This window comes from Eschscholzia californica, unplaced genomic scaffold, assembly GCF_041429995.1.
Source record: "Eschscholzia californica isolate CP2 unplaced genomic scaffold, dmEscCali1.0.p SCAF_1, whole genome shotgun sequence".
NCBI classification, from domain to species: Eukaryota; Viridiplantae; Streptophyta; class Magnoliopsida; order Ranunculales; family Papaveraceae; genus Eschscholzia; species Eschscholzia californica.
This window is the reverse complement of record NW_028238198.1, coordinates 9,450,811-9,470,892: the sequence shown is the minus strand read 5'-3', so window position 1 is coordinate 9,470,892 and position 20,082 is coordinate 9,450,811. Positions and strand designations below refer to the sequence as shown.

At 37.3% G+C, this 20,082-nt stretch overlaps 1 protein-coding gene and 1 long non-coding RNA gene across 2 annotated transcripts; one reads left to right on the top strand and one right to left on the bottom strand.

The window, feature by feature from the left end:
* The first annotated feature begins 8,643 nt into the window (after window positions 1-8,643).
* LOC147563924 (serine carboxypeptidase-like 35) lies at window positions 8,644-14,886 on the top strand. The gene is made up of 8 exons (XM_086641793.1): window positions 8,644-9,273; window positions 10,970-11,077; window positions 11,162-11,350; window positions 11,511-11,599; window positions 11,729-12,016; window positions 12,139-12,275; window positions 14,042-14,134; window positions 14,558-14,886. The coding sequence occupies exons 1-8, from the start codon at window positions 8,985-8,987 to the stop codon at window positions 14,814-14,816; spliced, it is 1,452 nt and encodes a 483-aa protein (XP_086497919.1). The 5' UTR covers window positions 8,644-8,984; the 3' UTR covers window positions 14,817-14,886.
* Window positions 12,558-19,105, bottom strand: LOC147563923 (uncharacterized). The gene is made up of 3 exons (XR_015225637.1): window positions 18,919-19,105; window positions 17,814-17,897; window positions 12,558-17,396 (listed from the first exon to the last, which is right to left on the bottom strand). It is a non-coding gene; the product is annotated as an uncharacterized LOC147563923 (long non-coding RNA).
* Between the last annotated feature and the right edge of the window lie 977 nt (window positions 19,106-20,082).

Here is a 20,082-nt window from a genome sequence, read left to right as displayed (position 1 = left end):
CGGTGAAGACGATGAGGTGGGGGAGAAGATGAGGTGGCAGAGAGAAGTGATGAGATGGAGGAGAGAGAGACGATGACTGGTTAACGGTGTTATAACGGTAACTTAAAAAGAAGGTCATCTGGATATTTTTAATAAAGTAAGGGGCTAGGCAGGAAGCTGGTCACAAAATTGAGGGCTATTTGAAAAATAACCCTTAAAATTACAATGTATAAAGAAAAACTATACCAAGATTAGATCCTAATTTGATATCTGAAAAGTTTCACATATTTATTTAATAGGTTGTGACTAATGGTTGACAAGGTAAATAAACGATATAACGCAGATTGTTTGTTTGAAACAATAGGACTAAATGAATATAATCGACAACCATATCAAGACACTCGTATACCCTCAACCATATCAAGACACTCGTATACTGATGAGACATGAAAATGTCCCATCTGAGTCTCTTAATTTGGACAAGTTAGTCTATCTAGGGCAGTTACTCTCATGAAATTACTCCTTTTTCTACTCAGGTACCTTTTTCAGAGTTATGTGTGCAAAGCGGATAAAAGTCGGAGAAAACGCAGACAAGGGGTATTTTGGTCATTTGCTGATTCTGATTTCATGATCAGTATTAGTGCTCGGATGGAAAGTAGAGTCCAAGACGAACCCGTAGGCGAAAACGGAAGTCAAATCGGAGTTCGGATGAGTAAAATAGAGCGAGTCAAAGTTTGGGTCAAATTCAGTTGACCAAAGGTCAAGAGGGACACGTGGCGCGCATCCAGGAAGTCATCGGAGGGACCAGAGAAGTCGCGGGACACCTTCTGTCACGGTCAGGAGTACACCAAGCTATTATCAAAACACGGGATTACTTAACGGTCCCGATTTAGCCGAGACACGTGGCGACATCCAAGAGCAGGAGTCGTACCATTTTTCGTCGGCCGCGATGCACGGGATCAAACTCACCTAACAACCAGCCATATTTGAATTCGTCTCTATCCCGATTTCTTGAAGAACTGAGATTGAAGAGAGAGAGAAGATCGAGAGAGAGATTGAGGGAATTCGAATCAGAACAGAAACAATAGAGAGGGGCTGGGGCAACTAAAGTCTATAAAAGAGAAGAGAAAGAGAGAGCTGCACCACCCACGGTTCAGAGAAGAAAGTAGAGTTAGAGAGAGAGTTGGATCTCTCGGCTGGGGGCTCCTCTCAAGCTCAACTAAAAACAGTAGATCAGAGAGAGAGAGTGAGAAGAAAATATAATCGGTTTGGAGATAGAACAGTAGAGAGAGAAACGGTTTTGAAGAAGAATATAGCAACGGGTTAGAGAGAGAGAGAGAGAGAGATCATCATCTCGGTTTTCTTATTTGATTCTTCTTTTCTTTTTTTGTTTTCTATTTTCTTAGTGAGAAAGAGGTTGAAAACAGAGAGAGAGAGAGACAGAGATTGTAGAGAGAGAGAGAAACCCGAGAGCTTTAATGGAGGTAATTTTTTATTTCAATTTTATATCTCTTTGATTTTAATTACTTTATCTTTGTGAGAGAGATAGAGAGAGAGAATTAACAGAAAGATTGAGAAAAGAGAAAGAAACAGAAAGTTTAGAGAGAGAAACAGGAGGTTGAAGAAGGTGAGAAAATAAATTTCCCAGAGGGAAACCATTTCCGGGAAGACGAGAAAATCGTTTTCCCAGAGGGTGCGTTTGGCAGATTTCAGAAAAACAGAAGAAATTCAATTCCTTAGGCTCTGTTTGGCTACAAAATCAGTAAGAAATCCAACTTTTCTACTTTTCTCCCATCATTTATTTAGTTAAACTTCCATCTATCATCATGAGAAACTAAATTTCTTATCTAGGGTTTTAAATGAAGTCATAATAATTGTTTTCTCGATAATTTATTAAAGTTTTTACCATTTTAACGATAAAATCTTCCGGGTTTTTAGACCGTTCATGGACTAAAACCTGAGTTATATAAAGAACTCTCTAATTAGATCAACATTAAATTGTCGTTAGAATTATTAGGAAGACGGATTCGAAAACCCTAGGTTCCCTTTTTCTGAATATCGAAATATTTATTTATTTATTTATTTATTTAATTATTTTTCTTGAGTTTTATATTATAATTCTATTTTATCACCATCAAAACCAATTTTAAATCTCAATAGTTTTAAGGTTAGAATTAGTTTAACTTAGTCTCTGAGGAACGAACCGGTCTTACCGGACTTATTACTTGACGCCCGTATACTTGCGGGTGGAGACCTTTTAGGGTAACCTTTTAGGCCCATCAAGTTTTTGGCGCCGCTGCCGGGGACTTAGTTTAAATTTAATCTAATTTTATTTCTATTTTTGGTAAGTTTATATTTTTGGACACTTTTACTTGCTTTTCCGTTTTTGGTGTAGAAAAAAACACTAAGGAGCAAAGGAGAAGGCGCAACAAGGAGAGGAGCTCAAGAAGAAGAATTTACATTTTTTGTTATTTTTTTATTTTGTTTTATTTTTTTCTTTTTTTTGTGAGAGAGAGACTTTTAGACTTTCTAGTTTTATTTTTTTATTTTAAAGTTTTGACCCTAAATTGGAGGGCTTAATTAAATTGTAACCGAAAATCAAAACGGAGCCTCGGGTCGGAACATTCGCGGGTCATCTACAAAGGTCATCGCCCGTCTTGAACGGGAGGTAAATTTCTTGAACACCCACGAATCTCCTGTCAGTGGGTATTTGTGTGAATTTGTGTGCTTAATTGCTTTGATCGAACTGTTAGTGTAATCATTCTAGTAAGGGCACTAACCCAGTTACAAGATAAGAAACGGATTTCATCACCGTTCTCTTGCCCACATAGGTAACAACATTCACGAGCCCAAACCTCACTTAAAAAGCTAAAATATTATTTAGACATCAGCCCCTAAGGTATCGAGCTCATAAGACCCTTCAAAAACAACTCGGGAAATTGACTTTTATCTAGGCATTCTCAGAGGAAAGTTTGTAAACAATTCTTGTCAAAAAGGCCGCCTCGAGAAGAGGAAACGTTTGCCGAAGGAAGACGGCTGTCACAACGTTTATCGTTGGTTGTCTTCCTGGAGAATTGTTTACCGACTACTCTGATCGAGTAACCTTTATAACAGTCAAAGTTCAAGTGTTGTGGAGAAGTAGGAGCTGTCTAGCTTTTTAGGTGAATCTGACAAACCCACTCATTGCTAGATTTTATCTAGGTTGCTTGGTGGAGTCAGCCTGATTGTGTTTGCTTTCCTATAGGATCTTCGTAGGGCTTCCTCGGTTTTCGGTCTCAAAAAAAAAAAATATAAAAATAAATAAATAAATAAATAAAAAAATAAAATATTAATGAGAGATGGATAGATCGTGGTCCCAACATAATGGCAGAAGGGACGAGAGTTCTTCAAATCTACCATGGTGGTATTCAGCAAATGGTCAGAATAGTGTTAGTCATCCTAGATACTATGTGCATAATGATGGTCCTAGGGATTATTATCAACCTCAAGAAGGTTATGACCCATATTATAGATATCCTGACAGATCATCTTACATGCATTATAGTAGAGAGTCTTATGCTCCAAATGTGTCCCAGCCTCAATGGGAAAACATTGAAACTAATGACTCTTACATGCATTATAACGATGAATTTTATGCTTCACACGTGTCTCAACCGCAATGGGATAACGGTGAAACTATTGATCCTTCATCTTTAGCATCACCTTCGTTGGTCGAAACTATGAATATGTTAAAGAAGGTTCATGAAGAGTCTATTAGTGCGCTAAGGAGGATTAATGAAGAGTCTCATGCTTCACACGTGTCTCAACTTCAGTGGGATAACGGTGAAACTATTGACTCTCCATCTTTAGGATCATCTTCATTGACCCAAACTATTAGTGATCTTCAAAAGAGTACTTTCGAGTTTTGTCAGACTTTAGAAGAAAAGACTGACAATATCTGTAGACCTCTGCAAGAAATAACAACCAGTATTATAGAAGAAGATCACCATGAGAATGTAGAGTACGGTCCACAGTGTCCTGTGTACTATGATGATGAGGATACAATTTTAGAGGAGTATAGTTCTCCCGACAACATCGTTATTGAGACTAAAATCTCAGAAATGATGGAGCCCGATATTGAGATATCCTCTCATTGTATCGAACCTGAAATCCATTCAGACCATAATGAAGAGTTCACTAGAGTTGAAGATGATTTGAAGTCGTTTGACTCAACTGAGGATGATGAATCATGGTTGACCAATTTGCTAAATAAGAGGATTGACTCGCCTGATTTAGGCGAAGATTTAGAATTCTTTAGGGACACCGATGATAACATGATAAAAGAAATTATAGAAGGACTATCTAACTCGACTTCTAGGGATTGTGAGTCTGATAGTAGGGTTTCTCCATTGAAGGAACCCGAAGTACCTGTTTTAGAGAACCCTAGTTTAAGTCCGGGTGTCATTGATAGTCCTCTAGATTGCTTTGTATTTTGTCTCTCAAAACCATGTGTAGATTTTGAAGCACTCACTCCATCTGTCGATCATCCATATGAAGACCCATTATATCCGGTCTGTACTCTCTCTAGTGCGGTGCCAAACTTAACGACCTTATTGTCGTATAAGTTTGGGGATTGCCCTTTTTTCTTGATAGTCTCACTTACACTATCACCAAGTTACGAAAATGTGAGACTATCGTTCACTGAAAACTTTGTGTTTTGGGTGGACCCACAGATGTATCGATTATTGGTTTACAGTTAGTTACACTTTTGTAATCCAGTAGGTATAATTTTTTCTATTTTTCGAACCATCTGTTTCGTCTGGCTGAAGACGTTAAACTTAGCGCTTTCTGGGAGGCAACCCATGCATAGGACTTCCGAATCTGGTAATATCTCTCCCTTCACCCTTTTATTTTTTTGCATAGTCTTCAAAACATTGAGGACAATGTTTGGTTTAAGTTTGGGGATAGGGGATTGAAATTTTTGCTAAGTCCTTATTTCAAAAATTCAAAAGGGTTCAAAATTTTTAATTTTTGGATTAAAAATGTGAGTCTAGTTGTTTTTGCTTGTTAATAGTTATAGAGTCTAGTTCGTCAGACTATCCGTTTATTAAAGGTTTTTCCATGAATTTCGAGTCTTGAAGTTGTCTGTGCACTAGCCATGTGAGTGTTAGATAGGTGAAGAGTGGACATTTCTGAGAGAACTTGATCGATCATTAGTTGAGACTTAACCTATGTGAGATTCTGAGCCTTTCTTGTTGTTTTGAGTGATCTCTTCTGAGCTAATTCCGAGTAGAATGAAGAGCTACTCAACCTCGCAATATTGAAAGAAGAACTCATTTGATCTCTTGAGTTCAAATTTTACAACCACTAGGGATGTCATCAGGAATGCAAACCTTCTCTTGTAGTCTGAGAAACTTGAAAACAGTGTCAACTATAGGAAGATAGGAACTTCATCATTTAAAACCCTGAGAATAAGGCATGAAGCAAAGTGAATAGAATTTTACCCAAGGAAAGAATAATGTGAAGAAAGTATGATATGTATTTTGAGTTTTACCAGAGTCAGTAGTGAAAAAAAAAAAAAAAAAAAACAAAAAAAATGAAAAAATGAAAAATGCAAGAAAAAAGTGGTTATGTAGTTTTGTTTGAGTGTTTATCCCTTGAAGTAGTTCTTGAAGATTTGAAGACGTCGAGTTCTCAGGAGTTCTAGTCAGATCCTCATTAGTGTCTATCTGCCTCTAGGAAGCATTGTTAGATAGTAGATCAGGTGAGAAGAGTTGGTTAGCTTCCCCATCCCATATGAGTGGTTGTTTCCTTCTTTGAGATCAGTCGTCCACCGAATTTTAGTCCGTCTTTTCATGTGTTGAGTTTTCCTTCATATTCATACCAACACATAGAGTGAACCATTCTTGAGTGACTTTGATTTTTGAGTGTATGACCGAGAGGCAGCAGTCGAGGCGAAATGTATCGAGACGATAATCGAGGTCTTGTCTTTTCAGAACCGAAATGATACTTATATTGGCTGGTCATGTGCACTTCGAGTCTTGATTACCAGTGAAAAGATTTTTAACATTTGTATGGTTTGATTGACTTGGATTTCATTTCTATTAACTTTCGAAAATCTACCGGATGAACATTTTTAGTCCACATCATATTTAGACCCTTTTGCATTTTTGATTTTTGAATTTTGTGGGTATATTCACTGCAAACCCTCACGAGACAAAACTCGTCCTCTTGGGTAACCTAGAGGTTTAACGGCTTGTTGCACGTGCTAAGTGCAATCGTGATTCCCTACGAAAGTGGTGAATTAGGGTTAGTTTTATTTTTCTGTTTTGCTCGAGGACTAGCAAAATCTAAGTTTGGGGATGTTTGATGAGACATGAAAATGTCCCATCTGAGTCTCTTAATTTGGACAAGTTAGTCTATCTAGGGCAGTTACTCTCATGAAATTACTCCTTTTTCTACTCAGGTACCTTTTTCAGAGTTATGTGTGCAAAGCGGATAAAAGTCGGAGAAAACGCAGACAAGGGGTATTTTGGTCATTTGCTGATTCTGATTTCATGATCAGTATTAGTGCTCGGATGGAAAGTAGAGTCCAAGACGAACCCGTAGGCGAAAACGGAAGTCAAATCGGAGTTCGGATGAGTAAAATAGAGCGAGTCAAAGTTTGGGTCAAATTCAGTTGACCAAAGGTCAAGAGGGACACGTGGCGCGCATCCAGGAAGTCATCGGAGGGACCAGAGAAGTCGCGGGACACCTTCTGTCACGGTCAGGAGTACACCAAGCTATTATCAAAACACGGGATTACTTAACGGTCCCGATTTAGCCGAGACACGTGGCGACATCCAAGAGCAGGAGTCGTACCATTTTTCGTCGGCCGCGATGCACGGGATCAAACTCACCTAACAACTAGCCATATTTGAATTCGTCTCTATCCCGATTTCTTGAAGAACTGAGATTGAAGAGAGAGAGAAGATCGAGAGAGAGATTGAGGGAATTCGAATCAGAACAGAAACAATAGAGAGGGGCTGGGGCAACTAAAGTCTATAAAAGAGAAGAGAAAGAGAGAGCTGCACCACCCACGGTTCAGAGAAGAAAGTAGAGTTAGAGAGAGAGTTGGATCTCTCGGCTGGGGGCTCCTCTCAAGCTCAACTAAAAACAGTAGATCAGAGAGAGAGAGTGAGAAGAAAATATAATCGGTTTGGAGATAGAACAGTAGAGAGAGAAACGGTTTTGAAGAAGAATATAGCAACGGGTTAGAGAGAGAGAGAGAGAGATCATCATCTCGGTTTTCTTATTTGATTCTTCTTTTCTTTTTTTGTTTTCTATTTTCTTAGTGAGAAAGAGGTTGAAAACAGAGAGAGAGAGAGACAGAGATTGTAGAGAGAGAGAGAAACCCGAGAGCTTTAATGGAGGTAATTTTTTATTTCAATTTTATATCTCTTTGATTTTAATTACTTTATCTTTGTGAGAGAGATAGAGAGAGAGAATTAACAGAAAGATTGAGAAAAGAGAAAGAATCAGAAAGTTTAGAGAGAGAAACAGGAGGTTGAAGAAGGTGAGAAAATAAATTTCCCAGAGGGAAACCATTTCCGGGAAGACGAGAAAATCGTTTTCTCAGAGGGTGCGTTTGGCAGATTTCAGAAAAACAGAAGAAATTCAATTCCTTAGGCTCTGTTTGGCTACAAAATCAGTAAGAAATCCAACTTTTCTACTTTTCTCCCATCATTTATTTAGTTAAACTTCCATCTATCATCATGAGAAACTAAATTTCTTATCTAGGGTTTTAAATGAAGTCATAATAATTGTTTTCTCGATAATTTATTAAAGTTTTTACCATTTTAACGATAAAATCTTCCGGGTTTTTAGACCGTTCATGGACTAAAACCTGAGTTATATAAAGAACTCTCTAATTAGATCAACATTAAATTGTCGTTAGAATTATTAGGAAGACGGATTCGAAAACCCTAGGTTCCCTTTTTCTGAATATCGAAATATTTATTTATTTATTTATTTATTTAATTATTTTTCTTGAGTTTTATATTATAATTCTATTTTATCACCATCAAAACCAATTTTAAATCTCAATAGTTTTAAGGTTAGAATTAGTTTAACTTAGTCTCTGAGGAACGAACCGGTCTTACCGGACTTATTACTTGACGCCCGTATACTTGCGGGTGGAGACCTTTTAGGGTAACCTTTTAGGCCCATCATATACCCTAAAGACCACACACACTATCTTACCGACAATTATTTGTAATATTCATAGATTTCCACTTTTAGTGAGAAATGAACATGTAACCTCCAACCGAAATGAGTGTTCAACTACTGTCCCAATAGGTGGTGAACCTCCTTCCAAAACATTAAACATAAGATCTAGTATAACAGTGGTCAACCAATTTGATAGATTGATGCAAATTTTAATCAATCCGAACCCTTTGTAGTCTCTTATATAATACTTCGTATAAGAAGTAGTAATTAACAACAAATCTCTTTATCCAATTCTTTTCTAGAAACATGAACTTACAGAATAAAATGTTTATTTTTTTGCTTGAGTGCCCACAAAAGATACTCATTAAGATTTCACCTAAACAAAACCCATAAAACATAGTCCCACATTGTAAACTCTTTGAAATGAAAGAGATACAAAACTTTATAAATAAGAAAAGTAGTCATTTCCATACATATAAGATTAAAATGTCTAAAATATCAATCGGTCAGGTTTATCGATTCGACTCGGGTAGAATGCCGGTCACTGGACACCCACAATCACATCGTGTTCAGGCTGTTCGGGGCCGAATCCAGGGTGGCGGGTCTTTTTCCCACCCCTACCCTAGGTTAAGATCCCAAGTGCCCCCCTCCCCCTCCAGTTGTCCAAATGTAATTCCACAAAAAGATATATTTTGATGAGTTTATTACCATTTTGCCACTCTTTCTCTGTTTTATAAGTGACTGGATATTTCCTCTCAACCCACTAAATTCAAACCTACAGTAACAGAGAGAGAGAGAGAGAGCTAATCTCTCCAGTAATGGCGGTTTCCCAATTCTGCTTACCAATCCGGTTTCTTGTATTAACGATTCTAGTTTCTGCCGTAGTAGCCAGAGATGTAACTGAAGATTATAAGAAGTTGAATGAACTTTCAGAGCAAGAATCAGACAGAGTCACGAATTTACCGGGACAACCTGAAGTGAAATTCCGACATTACGCCGGTTACGTAAGAATCCGGCCAGAAGTAGACAAAAAGGCATTGTTTTACTGGTTCTTTGAAGCTGAAAAAAATCCTTCACAAAAACCATTAGTCCTTTGGCTCAATGGCGGTAATTACTTCTTTTTTTCTCTCTCTAGATTCTTTTATCTACTTTCTCTCTCCAAAACAGTTACAATAATGTTAATGCACATTGCTCAATTTCTTATAAAATTTTTTATTTGATGATTCTGATTGAATCGCTTAGTTCAAATTTTTGTGAATTGCAGTTCCATTTATGTTCTTAGCATTGAAATTAAGATTTTAGAGAGAGAAATTTTCTAATGTAGAGTATTCTGAAACAAGATTTTAATCTGTTTGAGAAGATAGAAAAAGAAGAAGAAGAAGGAGAAGAGATTCTTTGTTTGTTGTTATTTTGTAGCAGAAGAGTAAGGAAGCATCATTATCCTCATGATGATGACCTGTTAAAGAAAAGTGGGTGGCCCCACCTTTTTCTTGATTTGTCCTTATTGAAGATAAAAACACTCGAAAATTACAGGTCTTTCATCCCACCCTCCTCCCTTGGGTTACTATTGTCAGGTGGGTGCATGGGTTTCGTGAATCAACGATATGACCGGCCTCTATGGAGTCCCAGTCTGGGACCTGAGTATATGGTCAGCGGACAGATCTAGAGAAAGAAAATTATAAACTTTCTCTCTGAATCTTACTCGGCAACGTGTACTCTTTTTGAGATTCGGTCGGATGATGGTCAGACATAAAGTTAGTTTTCTTCGTGAATTCTCCTTCACCATCAATATTTTTCTGATAAGGCCATAAGAGCAACTCCAACCCGGGGCTGACTGAGGCCAAAAATTCAAATTTTTGGTCTCAGCCAGACCCTCCAACCCCAGTCGGTTGGGGCGGAGGCCCCAGCCGATGCTTCAGTCGCCCCTAACATTAGGTGCGACTGAAGGTCCCCAACATGACCGTTGGGGATGATCTTGACCGTTGGAAAAAATCCAACGGCCAAGATCTTCTCCTATTTTTTTTTCGTTTTTTTAATGTAATTAGTTTTAATTTTTTTTCAACTCTAAAAAAACTTTCACATTAATAATTAAAATACATTTAACAAAAGTGACGGTCCTCGAATAATTTTTCAACCGTGGAAAAAAAATTTATTTAGAAAATAGTTTAAACACGTATTTTGTATATACACATAACTACACACGTTTCTTGCACACCAACAAAAACGTCACACACGCATTTCCCACGTATACAAATATTCGGCTTCAAGAGAAATAGGGTTGGAGCTGAATTTTTGAGGCTGAGCTGAAGCCAAAAATTTTGTGTGAAAGGTTTTTTCGGCCTAAGACAGACTGGGGTTGGAGTTGCTCTAACCACCACCACCACTACTTCGGACCCCTTAAAAGTTAAAAGTAATACCATATATGAGTACTCATAAAGCTCATCGGATGTCACGCTTCATTCATCAAGAGGGAGATTGTTGAGCAAATTCAGACCATCAGATCGAATTTCATGCCAAAAAATCCAGTGTAACATCTTCAACCAAATATTATGCAGTTTTTTAGATGGAGAATGGTGTTCGGTCTGAAAAAAATGATCTGACTAAATAAAAATTGTAATTGAGTTCTGAGGTTTATGTACAACTAGTATTACACGAACATCTACTATTTATTAGTTTGTGTTCAAATTTTTTTCTTTTTTAGCATAGTCTGTGACTTTATTTTCTGGTCTCGCATTTGGATTGACAACTGGAGTCGTGTAAGGTTAGTATTGACGATTATACGTGTCATGTTCAACTAATGCAGGTCCAGGGTGTTCCTCAATTGCATATGGTGCCGCACAAGAATTGGGTCCATTTTTGATCCGCAACAATCACTCTGAAATCACTCTCAACAAATTCTCTTGGAATAAGGGTACGTATAGTATTTATTTATCGCAAGTTTGATCATTTTAATAAGGTCGAAATAAATTGATAACTTTTTTCTTTTCGATTTCAGCTGCAAATGTTTTGTTCTTGGAAGCTCCTGTCGGGGTTGGTTTCTCATATACAAACGATACAAATGATTTAAGAAATCTTGGTGATCAAGTTACTGCCAATGATTCCCATGCTTTCTTAATCCAATGGTTTAAAAGGTTTCCGAACTTCAAATCCAACCGTTTTTACATTACTGGCGAAAGTTATGCAGGTAAATTATACATTATTTTAAAGCATGTGAAATAGTTGATCGATATAAACTCTAATTAGAAATTAAAATAGACAATTAACCTAATTTCTTTTCTTAGGAAAACAACAATGAAACACTACAAAAGTGATTTACTAATCTAAGTTACTAATTCATTATTCAGGTCATTATGTTCCCCAACTAGCTGAACTAATTTATGAAAGAAACAAAGCTGCCAGCAAGGAATCTTTCATTAATTTCAAGGGTTTCATGGTAAATGCAATTAGACCATTGGTTCTCTCCCAAAAAGTTTTACAATTTTAATAATCAATTTGATGGGTTAAAGTTCGTATTAAAGTAAAAAAGAATTAATGACTTAACACGTGCACTTTCATTCGTCAGATTGGAAATGCTGTAATTCATGAAGCGACCGATCAACAAGGATTTATTGAGTATGCTTGGAGCCATGCAATTATCTCAGATCAAATGTATAACACTATACTTAAAGAATGTAATTTCAAGAATGGAAATGAAACAAACTTATGCTCCCCTGCAGTCGAAGGCTTCTTCCAAGCTTATTCTGAAATCAACATTTACAACATTTATTCTCCTATTTGTCTAAGTTCCATTGGTCGTCGAAAACGATCTACTCACAAACTATTAGTGGCACCACGAGCTTTCACCAAACACGTAAATGTCTTAAACCCTATGCTCTTTTGTTTCTTTCTAAACCTTTTTTGGTGCTTGATTAGTAACGTCACTGCATTTAACCTAGAATGGTATATTAGGATGAAGTGTTATCTTGATTTCAGGACCTTTGGCACAAACTACCATCAGGTTATGACCAATGTACGGACGATTACGTTGAGCAATATTTCAACAGAGAAGATGTTCAGAGAGCCCTACACGCCAATATTACCCACCTCGAGTATCCGTACACTCCATGCAGGTATTTCTTTTCTACTTACGAGTGTGACGCCATATGTTCTAAGTCACGGTCTGCCGTGGCAAACAAACCACTGGAAATACGAGATGTTACACTAGAACTATAAAAGTACTGTATATAGAAACGGACCACACAAATCTCTCAGACGAGGGTTTCCTAAGCAAATTGCTTACAAGTTTGGCTTGGGGACGGACAATTTTAGAGTTATCCTCATGTGAGATGTCTATATATCATGTATTGACAGACGGTTGGTGTGCATATAAAATTTATAGTTTTACATTTCAGTTAACACTTAACAACCCCACTTCTTTCAAGCTAATTGATGAGTGACACTGCTTTTTTACTTTGAGAGTAATTTCACTTTTATAAATTGTTTTTTTCCCATTATATTCATCGAGGGGTCGGAATCGCTCGTTCAACAACCTGATTCCATGGAGCTGGGACTACTCCTAGAACAGAATTAATAATATCTTCCTCTGTCAGTCTTAGATAAGCAAGAGCTTGCTAAAGAAGGGCATGTGTGCCTAGTAAATGAGCGAAAAACTTTTCCACATTACGCAACTTCTTAAGTTTCAATCCTGTGGATCATTGAATATGGGTGAATTAGGCACTTGTCTAAGTTTACCGGATTTAGTTGATCGTAGAGAATCTCTGCTCTGCCCTAAGAGTCCATAATATGGAAGATATGTTACTCGAGAAGCATAACATATAATTCATCCCTTTTTGAGCTTAAGTTCATCACTTGACATGGTTGGACCATTTCTTGATTTGGGTCTACATTATTTCTGGAATGAGGGTCCTTTCATTAAGAAAAATTCTAGATGTTACACACCATGAGAGACCAACCTTACTTGGTGATTTTTGTGTGAGATTTTATTGGGATTTGAAGTGAGCTAAAATCTAAAGAAGACATTCCCGCTAAATAGGTACGTATGTGTACAGACCTTGTTAGTTCTATACACAATGCCTCCTTTTTCATTAAGTATTAACGGGCAAGCATACTTGTTCACATCGGTTGTAAAGACGTTCATAACAATGTAGCTGCTCAAGCTTGACTCTTACGTCTAGCCAACCAAGGGTAGCCCAACCTGGCCCAACTACCACGAACCTAGAGGGTCCAGTACGACCCAAACTCGGGTTACGCCACAGTCGTACAAAATAACAATTGCAAACTATTCTTTTGTCCTTCCACAGTTGTTTTATATTGATTTCAGTATCCTCTAGAACTCCCAAGAATGCACTCTGACACAAACTTTTGCATCTCAACTCTCTGTTTTAATAAATGAGAAGGATTCAAACTACAGAAAGTTTATATTAACAAGTCACACTGTACATTTGCCTTTGGTATCTACCTTCTTTCTCCCTCTGTTTCAATAAATGAGAAAGATTCATATACTACAGAGGGTTTATATTATTGAGTCACTATACATTTGCCTCTGTTATCTGCCTTCTTTGAATAGTAAACTCAACTACCCACAGAATGCAAAATCAATATCTTTTTGTGTTTGTTAGGTTTTGGTTAGGTATGGGTGTGAATGTGTTAGTGACATCCAAGAAATATGAAGGTACTGTGCTTATAATCTGGGTCTAGGAAAAAGCATGTTTCATTTGGTGTCTAATTTATTTTTATTATAACATTTTTCATATCTTGTATAGGTCATAGTGGCTTCATTTAAGTATATATTCTTTATATCTAATCATTTAGTTTGTCGTACGTGTCACATGTGTTTGAATCTAACATGCCTCATGTTTTGGAATCTAATTTGCAGCAATGTCATCGAGAGATGGAATGATTCCCCCGACACGATACTCCCAATTCTCCATAAACTCTTAAATGCTGGTTTGCGAATTTGGATCTACAGGTACATATAAATTGTAATCCTTGAATGCACATCTTAAATCAACAATAATATCTAACACAACACATAAGAAGTCGCCCATACTTAAATTTCTTATCGGAGGTGCTATGTGTTCATATCTAAACACGTACATACCCATTTGATTGGGATGTGTACATTAGATTTTTAATTCATTTCAAAACCAGCGTTCGTGTCTCATGGTTAAGAGATTTTCAATCCTGAAAGTCTATACATGTAGAATTTTTTCTTATTGTATTTATATTGGGTAGGTAATGGCTTTTGTGGGCATAATTGATCTTCTTGTTAACCATTCTTTAAGAAAAGCATATATTTATACGATAGTTTTACGCCATCTACTTTCTCTCGTTTGCAGATATTTGTACTTTAATCATAGATGAATTTTAACCATTTTTAAACGTGATGCAGTGGAGATACAGATGGAAGGGTACCAGTGACGTCAACGAGGTATAGCGTGAATGAGATGGGGTTGAAAGTGAAGGAAGGGTGGAGAGCATGGTTTCACAAGAAGGAAGTGGCAGGGTGGGTGGTAACGTATGAAGGCGGCCTCACGTTAGCAACAGTGAGAGGTGCTGGCCATCAGGTCCCGATGTTCGCGCCTCATCAATCTCTTTCCCTTCTATCTCATTTCCTATCTGGTTCTGACTTGCCCCCTTCTCGCTTCTAAATATAAATGAGAACAATGGCAAAAATAATACTCTGTAGAAATAATAATAATTGACATCTATGTTTGAAAATATGTAATCTCTATGTCTCTCTCTAACTTGCCCCCTGACTGCGTATACGCAACCTCTGCGGCTCTGACAGCAGTCAGGTGCACGTGTGTGCCTTTGACATGGTTCAATATGGGCCTAATTTACTTGGCGGATCATGTTACTCTATTCTTAACAAACTGCTTGACCTGATTTCTGAAGTCAAAGATGCTCAGAGTGCCTATAGCTAAAGTAGAGGCGTACCCTTACCATTTAGTCCCCGGGACTCTTGCATAGGTGCCTCTTTTTAAAAGTGAGTATGATGGTTATTACAATGACGTTGATACATCAATGAGATGTGATAAGCAAGATAACCACCAAGTTAAACTATTAGAGACGGTCTAAAGTCAACTGACTTGCGGACCTAAAGCCCAACTAAACTACTTAATTTATATTGTTAATAAATCAAGTTCAATAAACCATAGATTCCACTTTTTTTGGGAATCGAACCTCCAGTAACTCTATTTAACTCCCAGTAATCTATGCACAACCGCATTGATCCGTCTTTCTTTTTAACCAAAAGAACAGACGCACCCCACGGGGAGCTACTCCGGCGTATAAAACCCTGGTCGAGTAACTGTTGAATCTGATCCATGAGCTCACGTAGTTCAACTGGGACCATTCGGTAGTGAGATCGAGCTATCGGTGCAGTACCCGGTTCCAACTCTATGCAAACAACCTCTGTGCATGGTGGCAACCCTGGTATATCGTTGAACACCCCGTGATACTCACATACCACATCAATCATCTCTAGCGTCTTACCCACTACCGGATGCTCTATCAGTTCTACGTTACCTAAGTGCATCTCCCTCATCTGTCTCGTCAGTCCAGATACAACATACACTTCTTCTCCTGGAAGAGAAGATGTGACTGTCTTGGCAAAACAATCCACAAGTGCATGGGTATGAAGCAAGCCAATCCATGCCCAAGATGACATCATACCATACTAACTCGAGTACAAAGAGGTCTCAAGCAAACTTTCGTTCACCTAACTTGATAATGCAACCCCGAAAAATATGGTTTATCACTATAGATCCACCCCAAGGTGATGACACAACCAAATGATTCACGCATCGATCTAACCACTATAGGCAAAGTGCAAACAAAAGAAGCAGAAATAAAAGTATCCATGGCACTAGGATCAAATAGTACTCTTCCTAAATTGCTATGAATAAGAAAAATACCTTCAACTATCTCAGCAGGTGCTTCAACATCTCTAGGAACTACGACATTCAGCTGCAGCTGCTGACCACGTTCTTGTAACCTTCCTGGCTGATTATGGTCCTGTTGTCGCCCTTGATTACAGTCCGGGCCGCATTCTTCTTAGGACATTCAGCTACTTTATGACCATGCTCATGACAATTGTATCAAGTCTCTTGGAAATCCCTCTGTCTTCCCTAGTTGCCATTTAGTGGTTCTGGTTGTCCACCAGTTGCTACCACTGCTCTATCATCCCGATCTGTACGAGGCCTCTTGCCATCACACTACCCATGATAGCGGTCGTTTCGATTCTTACCACCGTTCTTGTTGTTATTACTACTCTATTTCTGATTCTGTGACATCTCTCCCTTGGCACTCCTCTGCTTTCTCATCTCTTGAATGTAGTCATCTTGTGCCTTAACACATGTCACCACTTTCTGATAAGTGTCAAAACTAGGCTTCCCAATGATCTGCCTCGCAATGTTAGGGAGCAACCCATTCACAAATCTCTTAATCTTATCCTGTTCAGTATGAATGAAGTGAGTTGCAAACAATGATAATCTATGAAACTCCTGCTCATACTCTAAGATTGTCTGATTCTCTCCCTGCTTCAAATTTTGGAACTCCCTCGATACTTTCTGTTGTGTTCAATAGGGAAAGTAGTTCGCCTTGAATGAATCCTTAAACTGTGCCCATGTCATAGTCATAGGATCTACTAACCGAGCTTCTGTATCCCGCCAAGAAGCTGCATTTCCTTCCAACTGGAATACCGTCATTCTCTGCTATAAACATCTGAGCACTCGAGATTCAACAAAATATTATCCATCTTTTGGAACCATCCATGTGCTTCTATAGGTTCTGCGGTTCCATCAAATACTGGTGGCCCCATCTTCTTGAAGTGATGATAATACTGCAACTAAGTCGTCTCAGCCGCTGATCTCTGATTCACCACAGGACCTCTTGTTTCCCGTGTTAGAATCTGAGTCTGACCTTGTTCCCGCATTTTAGCCTCCGCTGCAATGTTAATTAAATTTTGCAATGCAGCTGCGTCAATAGTCACCGTTGCCCCTCTATTCGGGTTTTTAAGTGGAGTTGCGCTGCTCTCAGCTTGTGTCATTGTACCCACAGTTCCTGTTGATCCTCTTTCCTCAGCTACGACTCCTCGACCTGCACCTCGGTCTATCCCCCTGCCTGCACCTCGACTTGTCCCCCTGCTTGCACCTCGACCTGTACCTCGACCTCAGATGCGAGCATTACGACGTCCTCTACCATTAGCTCCATCTTCGTTCATGGATCTAACAAAGAGAAGGACAAAAAGAGAAACTAAATAAATGTCACGCACGACACCCAAGTAAAGACTAAAGTGCCACTACTGCTTCTAGCTATCTAAAACCCTGGACACAGCCCCTAGGATTTATGAACTTAGAGCTCTGATACTACTTTATAACGCCCCAAGTCCAGATTTTCACGGCGGCCGCCATGAAAATCTAACCTTGAAACATCTCTCAGCAGAACAGTAAACATATTCGGTATACTCATCAAAAGAGACAAATATCATCACATATGAAGCTCATAAGAAACAATAGATCATCTAAACGAAACTTTATTGAGTTCACAAAACTAGAATGGGGTCTCTAAACTATCGACACGTGGGTCGAAAATAAACGAATAAAAGAAATTACTAGTTAGGAGATGCAACTCCAAATAACTACCTAAGAAAAGAAATGAAATCGCTACGAAAGCTCCTCCAAGACTAACTATGACTCAAACAGGTGACACTTCTTGATTTCCTTGACCTGAAAAATAATAGGCTGAGTCAGAACCAAACAAGTAGATTTCCAAATCCCTAGAACCTTAATAGACAATCTCAAGAGCTATTAAGTTAACTAGATTTCTCCATGTATATAAGAAATGGTGACAACTAGATGCATAGGCAAATAACATTTAACAAATAAACACAAGTGTTATGGTAAGTTGTTGTATATCCAGGGAAATCAGATCCTTCACCCGAACCTTCCCATAACCTACGTTGCATGAGAGTGGGGTCCACAAGGCTATCCTTGTGTTAACGTCGCCCCCATACGCTCCTTACCCAGGTCATACCTCAGTACGCCTTACGATGCAAACCCGTCAGTCACCGCACCAAACATTCGGTAGAGAGGGCCGAACCAATCACCAATCTCATCAACTTCCCACCAACTCATCATAATACAACATCACAAACGCAAATCAATAATCATTTCATACACAATACTTTCATGTTCAACAATAGCATATAATGAGTTCATCAAATATAACAAGTATTGGCAAATAACTCATCCATATTGTAACCACAATATCAATGTATAATCTTCATGTTATTGCTGAATTTTAATTACTAAATTATATGCATTTATACCCTAATCATGGTAACTAGCAAGATGAAGTCTAGTTATGAAAGTCGTACCCATTAAACATAATAATAAGGTGATTTATGTCACTATTATCAATGTGTATAGTTGCTGAAAAATAGTTATATACCATGTAAATACAAGTCTAGGTGTATATAATGCATAACAACTACCATTAAAGTTTGGATGTTTCACATCTTAATTATTAAGGCAAATTTCTACCCTACAAAAACATCAAATTGTGGTTCCAAGTGATCATACTTCCTGATTTTATTTGATATCTAATTGAATTTGACATATCGGATATTTATGGTATAAACCCTAACTCTAATTTTGTTCGTGTATAGTTTAGGGTTCATGAATACTATCTAATCACTTGATTTCCTATGAAAGAGGCTATTAAAATCATGGGAAAGAAGAAACTTACTTGATTTGTAGCACAAACAAAGAGTAACTCAACCACCAAAGATGCCTATTTGATGATCCTTCTTCACCTTCACTTTCTCTTTCTATTCCCTCCTTCTCCATCACTTTCCCTCTCTAGGTTTGACTCTTTGTTGCTGAAAAATAATAAGGGGAGGAAGAAAGCGAAGGATTTTAAGTTATAAGGACTTAAGAGGGTTTCCTTTTTCTAAGGTTTTCTACTATGACGAAATTCTAAAGACACCGCTCTTATACATGGGTTGTTACGTAATTTATAATATTATTTAATCATTAGAATAACAATTATTAAATACTATTTATTGATTAATATTATTAAGTACTTTAAAACTTAAATTAAAACTTATAAGAATTCGGATAGATACATTATCTATTTTACGTTTTTGAATATTATTTTATTTATATTAATTTATAACAATGAATATTAGTAATTATATAACCTTATTTATTAATTAAATAATAACTTACAGAACGGAAGTTTTATAAGGTCTCTCCAATTTTGTTAAAAGGCCTCCCCATGAACCATTTTAATTGCTAAATTATCACTGAGGGGAGGCCTTTTAACAAAAATGAGAGGGCCCTATAAAATCTCTCATTACAGAATTCCTTTACAATTACAATAACAAGTAATATTATTAACTATTATTTATTAATTAATATTATTAAGTACTTCAGTAAGTGTTAAACATGAATTAAACAATTTAGGTGTTTTGTTGTATATCTTCATTTTTATACCTAAACTTTATTTTATATTATTAACTATTATTTATCAATTAATATTATTAAGTACTTCAGTGAGTGATAAACATGAATTAAACCATTTAGGTGTTTTGTTGTATATCATTTAACATGATTAATTAAATATTGTTATTCCTTACTTAAAATACTAATTAATAATATTTATTAATGATGTTGATGCACTCTTCAAATGACTTTTGAAGAATGTTTCTGCACTTTTGGAGAGTTCAAAAAGTATTACAAGTCTTTATTTTATGTTAACTGGGATAAAAGACAACTCTCACCTCTTTTAATCAAGTTATTAAATGGAAACTCTTAATTTTTTAATTAGAAAAAATATGAGTCAAAAGCTTAAATTGAACAATATAGTAATAATTAAATATGAAGGAAATAAAATTGGGGATGATGAATT

Excerpts from the sequence above, each read along its gene's own strand:
- LOC147563924 (XM_086641793.1), top strand. The coding sequence starts at position 8,985 with ATGGCGGTTTCCCAATTCTGCTTACCAATCCGGTTTCTTGTATTAACG. Across the intron at positions 12,017-12,138 it reads CACGAGCTTTCACCAAACAC|GACCTTTGGCACAAACTACC; the intron begins GTAAATGTCTTA and ends TCTTGATTTCAG. Across the intron at positions 14,135-14,557 it reads TTGCGAATTTGGATCTACAG|TGGAGATACAGATGGAAGGG; the intron begins GTACATATAAAT and ends AACGTGATGCAG.